This window comes from Glycine max, chromosome 7, assembly GCF_000004515.6.
Source record: "Glycine max cultivar Williams 82 chromosome 7, Glycine_max_v4.0, whole genome shotgun sequence".
Classification (NCBI taxonomy): domain Eukaryota; kingdom Viridiplantae; phylum Streptophyta; class Magnoliopsida; order Fabales; family Fabaceae; genus Glycine; species Glycine max.
The window spans coordinates 37,105,132-37,112,431 of record NC_038243.2 but is presented as its reverse complement, the minus strand read 5'-3'; the positions used below and the strand labels follow the sequence as shown (position 1 = coordinate 37,112,431).

General features: G+C 32.5%; 1 protein-coding gene across 4 annotated transcripts; it reads left to right on the top strand.

Moving 5' to 3' along the window:
• The first annotated feature begins 1,018 nt into the window (after positions 1-1,018).
• LOC100815087 (mitochondrial arginine transporter BAC1) lies at positions 1,019-5,582 on the top strand. 4 transcript variants are annotated; one of them, XR_001389248.3, is made up of 10 exons: positions 1,019-1,346; positions 2,595-2,684; positions 3,897-3,998; positions 4,155-4,259; positions 4,339-4,437; positions 4,506-4,694; positions 4,810-4,903; positions 4,996-5,131; positions 5,216-5,251; positions 5,373-5,582. XR_001389248.3 is itself a non-coding variant. In XM_003528413.5 (10 exons), the coding sequence occupies exons 1-8, from the start codon at positions 1,248-1,250 to the stop codon at positions 5,128-5,130; spliced, it is 918 nt and encodes a 305-aa protein (XP_003528461.1). In that variant the 5' UTR covers positions 1,022-1,247; the 3' UTR covers position 5,131; positions 5,216-5,251; positions 5,373-5,582. The 4 variants fall into 4 exon arrangements, 2 of the variants coding, with proteins under 2 accessions (XP_003528461.1, XP_006583830.1); XR_415260.4 differs by having other exon boundaries at positions 5,368-5,582; XM_003528413.5 differs by having other exon boundaries at positions 1,022-1,346; positions 4,810-4,908.
• Positions 5,583-7,300: the final 1,718 nt, after the last annotated feature.

Sequence of the window (7,300 nt, the reverse complement as noted above, 5' to 3'; positions counted from 1 at the left end):
TAAACATTTTAATATTATAATAAAAAAAATAAAAAATCATAAATTTTTCAATAAAACAAATTTAAATAATTAAGTCTAATAATACATTACTACTAGATAATAACTTGTAAAGATGATAATAATAATAGAATATTTCCATAGAGAGTTTGATGTTGTGAGATATAAGAGTTCTTCCATTCACATAACACATCAAATGATAGTATGTTAAACTCTAAACGCATAGAAAATAATTTAAAATGACTTGTATTTTGGTCTAATTTTTTTAATTAACTGACTCATGACTTAATGGTAAACTCAAGAATTTAACAAGTTTGAATAGAGTCTACCGAGTCTAGTAAAAATAAAATTTATGCATAAGACAACTTGTAGAGGATAAGTCGATTAGTGAACTCATAAAAATTAACAAATTAACTCGAACATTTGATAATTATCGTGTGAGTATGTATATTATTAAGGTTTAAATATTTTTTAATCTTTGTAGTTTAACATTTTTTTTTCGTCCTTATAATTTTTTTAAAGAAAATTTAGTATTTATAAATTACGTTTATTGTTTTGTTTTTATCCTTAAGCTCCTTAAGCCAAATCAGATATTTAATAGTTTAAAGCACTATCTATATCTCTTTAAAAACAAAAACAAAATGAATATAAATTTCAAGTATTAAAATCAAGTAATTTTTTTTTGGAAAAACAAAAAACAAAAAAGGCTGAATGCATGGTAAGGATTAAAAAGGTATTTAAATTTATTATTTATTTATTTTGTAAATCAATTTTTTTACCAAAAATCATAAATGATTTTCTTCTTTAAATTTTTTGTTTTATGATAAAAAAATATTAAAAATTATTGTGCTATATAAGAATTTTATGCATTAAAAAATAATTACTGCATTACCCTGCAGTTTCAGAAGTTGCTTTTCAGTCAGGGAATCCTGGTTACACAAGTTACCAAAACAAAACAAAATGAGAAAAAGTAAAACATACTTATCTAGTTATCTTTTTTATCCTTTTCATTTTCTTTAGAAAAAAAAAAAACCCTCTGATCTCATCCTCAATAGTGAAAGTTTTATTTTTGCCATACGGCCCCTTACTACGGTGTTTGTTTCTTTGAGACTAATCTCAGAAACCTTAACAGTGTTTTTTCCAGCGACCGTGGCATTAACGCTTACACACTCTGGCGGTCAACGATTCGCGCGTGGAGACAATTGGTACGGACAGTAACAAGTAACAAAGTAGTTCCTATGTAGCTGATTATGGCGGAGATTTCAAGTTCAGGGTACAAGGAATATGCGGCTGGCTTGTTCGCTGGTGTTGCCGCTGTAGCCACTGGCCACCCCTTTGACACCGTCAAGGTTCAATTTTTATCAACTTGTTTCTATGTGTTACTGTTTACCCCTTTGTTCAGTGTTTTTGTTGTTCTGCCCCGTGCTTTTTTAGGGATCTTAAAAACAGTGCTTTTGGGTACTTTGGGATGCAGGGTTGAAAATTAAAATGGCGGGTGGGATGCTCTAGTTTCAATCGTCCATTGTTCTGAACTATTGTGAAACAATTTTGGGTCTCACATTTTCATTGGGTTCGTTTTTCATTTCTGTTTTTTGAGTTGACACTTAATGTGATTAGTGTTATATAGTTTTGTTATTGTTCATGGGTTTATTGGTTGGTAGAGCAGCTAAAGATAGTGTGTGGAATTATGTTGAGCTTGTCGGTATTACTTAACTAGCTTAATGGCCAAGTTCTACTGTTCTTGTCCTTTTAACTGGCAAATGACAATTGCTGGTTTTTGCATAGGATGATAAAAATTTGTAACTTATGTGCTATCTAGGGATGACATGATGATTCCGAGATATTACTGACTTGCTTGTTTAATTCATGTATGTGTTTTTTTGTTAACCTTTTTAAATAGTTCAAGCATGTATAAATATGATAACAAATAATGGAGAGAGAAAAAAAGGGTGGCTGACTGGCTGTTAGACTCAAGAAATAAACACACTAAATAAAAATATATATAAGTAATTTGGTTTTAAAGTCAAAATTGAGTACAAAATTATCGTGATTGAATACTATGTGAGATATGAGCAGAAATAGGATTATAGGAACACAACGTGACTTGTAGCTTAACTGGGAATAGTGCTAACTCATGTATAATTATAACATACATAAATGTTATGTATATAATAATTTGATCAGCAATATCATATTTGTGACCTAGACAATATAATCCAGATGTACAGAAATTTACAGTCCCTTAATATTTTAAGACTACTCATATAATTCATTTCACAAGGAGATAATATCAATAAGCAATGAAAATACTGAGAAATTTCTGAAATTTTAAATTTATGCATAAGAAGCACTCCTTGTTTTGAAAAATTTTCCTATATTATGGTTCTTCAGTTGCAGTGAGAAATGGGCTATCTTTTTGGCCATTTTCTTTTGGTCCACGATCTTCTACAATATACTTCTATTTATATCTATTTTAGGCTCTTTCTTGCAAGTTTGCTGGTGACTTCAGGATGGTTTTTGTGTTTAATTATATTTTAGTTGTTATCTTCTTTTAAAATTGTAGCCTATCTGTAAACTATTTTTTCCCCATTTATCAGGTGATGCTGCAAAAGCACAATGCAGAAGCACATAAGATTCAGTATAAAAATGGATGGCATTGCACTGCTAGGATATTGAAGACTGAAGGAGTATGGCTAATTGACCTTTAACTTCCAAAGGATAAAAATGGGTTATTCATTCTAATTCTATATAGGAATATGAATTATTGATAACTGCTAATTTGTATTAATGCTGGTTGTTATGCTTTCTTGTGTATAAAAGCTGGAAGTCTGGTCAGGTGTAGCTTATCATTATGTAGGCATGTAGTGGGCTCATTACTTGATTTCATCTGGTAATTTAGATTGAATATTCTATTAATTATGAGACCATCACATCATTTAATAAGTAATAAAGTTATTTGGCCATTAGATATCTGTGTTCTATTTTTGGAGTTTGATGGTAGGGACTCACTAAATTTTGTTTTGAAAGCTATCTTCCTAGGGAAGAAAGGATGTTGTCTGAGCTGGAGATTATATTTCATAGAACCTATTGTTTGGTTATTTATTTGTAAAAACTGGCTATGCTTAACTTCACTTATTCAGTAAAATCAGAAGGCACATATGTCCAAATGTCATTTTTTCCTTCTATCCTGTTCTGTTGGAAGTGTTTTTCTCTCCCCTAAAACCCACGTATTAACCTTTTGAATTTTGATTGATAAAATAAAATAGGAAAATGGCAATGCTAAACTTGCACATCTTTTTCATCTCGAATTTTAACATTTTATTTTATGATAATTTGTCCCTAAAAAATTGAAGAGAGTTAAGGTTGATGATCCCTAAGCCAAACTTTTAGAAGTGGGTTTAACTTGTAAATGTTGGAAGGTCCTCAATTCTAGGGATGCAACTTATATATCTATTGAAAAACTTCACTTAATGTCAATTATTTTTAAGATGGAATCCAACATGGTATTAGAGCCCTCATCTTGGTAAATCACCTATTCTTTTAGGCTCACTTGTTCTAGCAGACATCTGTGGAGGCAGAGCCTTCCAAAAAAAAAAAAAATCTGTGGAGGCAGAGTGTTGGAGGGTCCCACTTTGTTTGCCTCAATTTTTGGGGTGCAACTTATATATATCTATTGGAGAACTTTACTTGGTGGAATTCTTGAACTTAGTCACAGACATTGATATTATGTCAAAGGGTAACTCTCTCAAAGGCATAAGCATCAACTAGAGGTCTATAAATGACTTAAATATCTCTAACAATGATATGTAATGCTTTGTTTTTCTTTTTTTGTTTTAATTAGAGATTTCAAGAGGATTGGTTTGAGACTTTTAAATGCAATTTTGCAATAACTCTTTCAGATCAAAGGGCTTTATAGAGGAGCAACATCATCTTTTGTTGGGATGGCAGTTGAAGGATCACTCTTTTTTGGCATTTATTCCCAGACAAAAGTTTACCTTCAGGTGTGCTTCAAACTGGCTTAAATGAGGTTTATCTTGATTTGACATTGCACCAATCAGCACAACTTGTTATGAGATAAAGTTTTATAAGCTTTTAGTGGTTTTGTGAGTGTATCTTGAATCTCTTAGCTTCTACTTTGTTTCCCTACACTTATCTAGGGGGGAGTTCAAAGTGGGGAACCAAGGCCTCAAGTGATAATACCATCTGCAGCTTATAGTGGTGCCATCATCAGTTTTGTGTTAGGTCCAACAGAGCTGATAAAGGTAAAGTAAACCTGCAGTGTGTCATTGGAACTTTGAATGTCTCTAACAACCATGCCAATTTAAATTTGAACTTCTCCAGTGTAGGATGCAGATACAAGGCACTGACTCTTTGGTTCCTAAATCCAGTAGATACAATAGTCCCCTTGATTGTGCCCTTAAAACTGTAAAAACTGAAGGGGTGAGGAAATTCTGCAACATTCTGTAACACCATGATTAATGTGTTATAGCTGATGGTGTTCCTTTCAGGTGAAAGGAATTTTTCGTGGAGGTTGTGCAACATTGCTTAGAGAATCTATAGGGAATGCTGTCTTTTTCAGTGTATACGAATATGTGCGTTATTACATGCATTCAAATATCAAAGCTGCTTCATCCGATTACACCAACCTAGTTGATATTGGAATTGGGATCGTTAGTGGTGGCCTTGGTGGTGTGGCTGTAAGCATGTTGATAACTACTGGTTTTTTTCTGCTGTGGTTGACAACTAAACATGTAATTGAATACTAACCTATTGAACCTTTTTTTTTGTGATTTTTCTTGATTGTTCTACCAGTTTTGGTTGACAGTTTTGCCTCTTGATGTGGCAAAGACTTTAATTCAGACAAACCCTGATAAAAATTGTCCAAGAAATCCTTTTCGGGTCTTGAGTTCAGTAAGCTCTGTAAATCTTTCTAAATTATTTCTTTAACTGCCAATCATTTATAAGAAAAATATGTACCAAAAGTTGTTTTATTTGTAGATCTATCAAAGGGCTGGATTCAAGGGATGTTATACAGGTTTGGGTCCTACTGTAAGTCGAGCATTTCCTGCTAATGCTGCAACAATTGTCGCATGGGAGCTAGCATTGAAAATGCTAGGCATTAAGCATGACTGAGGTTGGTTCCTTTCATTTGCAATATGATGACTTTTTATTATCTGGCTCGCATCAAGTGGTGATTGCTATTGTGTTATTTTTGTAGAGTCTACCTAATTGCGGATAATACTACAAAGTTCAGGTAAGCTTTCATAAAGCCACTGTTCACCCAAGCTAAGATTTGGAGAAGATAATAATGCTTTTAATAGAATGTGTTTTGCCTTGGAATTCTAATTTTCAATTTTTTTCTTTTACTAGGACAGCATTCAGCATTGCATTTGAAGCTGGTTAATTAATTCTTTTTTATTAGAGAGCTTGGTTAAAGAACTTGGAATCAGGGGCCTTTATTTTAGCTGCCCTCTAGGCCTCTACATGCTTTTTTTTCTCCTATTTTTTGGAAAGAAGTATAGAACATTTCTATCACTGGCATGAAAGTATATTGTTAATGGCCATTGAAGTTAACATTTTTGGAAGTGTATGATATGGCCAAGACAGACAAGCCCACTTTTTTTTTGGTCTATCAAACTGCTAAGTGCTAACTGGTGCTACCTTTAATCAGTTTTATGACCTCTCCACAACATGAGTTCAGTATAAATATGTTAGGAGTTCTACATTGAGTAGAATAAAAGACTTAATGTGGTACTTAAGCTATGAAACTCTCCCATCTAATGGATTAGTCGTTTGGGTTGGACTCTCCTCTTATGCTTAAGTTTTAATATTTGGTGATTTCATTGAGAATTGGACTATATAGAAAGGACTATCTATAGATTGGATTAAGGTGTAAAAGTGGATATTGATAGGTGAGTGATGCCGACAAAGGGGAAAAGGCTACTATTGGGTCAATGTTGATAGAATGAAAGTTGTCGTTAATGTCCATTCTTAAAGGAGGAGGTAATGTTAGAAATCTCACATTGAGTACAATAAAAAAACTTAATGTGGTACTCAAGTCATGAGACTCCCCCACTTAAAGGACTATTCTTTTGGATTAGACTCTTTTTTTGGGAGGTCATAATGTTATTGGTGCGAAGTATCTATCAGTTATGGCAATAACTAACTTTCAATGGAGAGAACCTGGTTAGCCACCTTAAGGGTGGTGTTCCCTTTCAACTACATTTTTCCATGTACTAGGTTCATATTTGAATCCTTGTTTAAGATATCCAAGTCCAGTTTCACTTGAACCAACATGATAGTTAGTTAACCTTTTTTAGAAGTTATAACAGAAACTACACAGGGACAATGGTGGAAAGAAAGAAAAAAAAAAGCAGGGGAGAGAGAAAAAAGAAATAAATGTTGTGATGATTAAAACTAAAATCCTACTGAAGTTTTTTTTTCTTGGGCTGGATATGGCTATGTTCGGTTTACAGTTTGACCTCTTTAACTTACGATTGCCCATTAAATTCAGTTTAGTGATATGTTAGGTTTCTCTTAAAAGTATGTTTACAGTTTGCACATTATATTTGGTTGAAACCTAGTTTCAATTGAAAACAACACCAAAGTTGTTTTTACAAACGCACTTTGCAAAATGAAATCTATTCAAATTTAAGTTTTCAAACTTTAATCCAAACATGGACCATATCATCAACCTGTGGGATGAGTAGACAGAAAAAAAAAATCTATTTGTGGGTGCTCGCCTTTTCCCTGACCGATTTAACATAAAGATTGATGTGATTCAATTTGTAGCAAGTTTTTGTCGGATATGTAAGTTCTAGATTTGGTTTCGTCTTGATAATAATTAAATTTTAAAGTTAACTATGAATTAGTTTTTTAATTTCTTTTATAAGGTTTTAGTGTTTATCTTTATGTATTATTTAAAATGATATATATATATATCACACACATGCATGCAAAAAAAGGACTAGTCGGGTTACTCATTTTTCATACATTGGCTGATAAAAAAAAAATATACATGCAAAAAAAATAAAAAAGACTAGACGGGTTACTCATTTTTCATTAATTTGTGCTCTATACCTGAGTCTATCGTCTGATGAGTATTTGTATCTTGTTGAAATGTTCTGGTTCATTCCTTAACATTTTAGTTGCAATTTTAGCATTGATAAGTTACCAAGGTGCCCGTAGTTCGTTTATACGCTCATATGTCATATGCTCGATGTTGAATGTTTTAATCTTAAAGTTGAGGCATGATGATTTTATTTGTTCAAACTGTGTACATCATCCATTTCTGGCTCAATTT

Coding starts and splice junctions, on each gene's coding strand:
- LOC100815087 (XM_003528413.5), top strand. CDS start 1,248: ATGGCGGAGATTTCAAGTTCAGGGTACAAGGAATATGCGGCTGGCTTG. Junction 3,999..4,154: donor AGACAAAAGTTTACCTTCAG/GTGTGCTTCAAA, acceptor ACACTTATCTAG/GGGGGAGTTCAAAGTGGGGA. Junction 4,260..4,338: donor GTCCAACAGAGCTGATAAAG/GTAAAGTAAACC, acceptor GAACTTCTCCAG/TGTAGGATGCAGATACAAGG.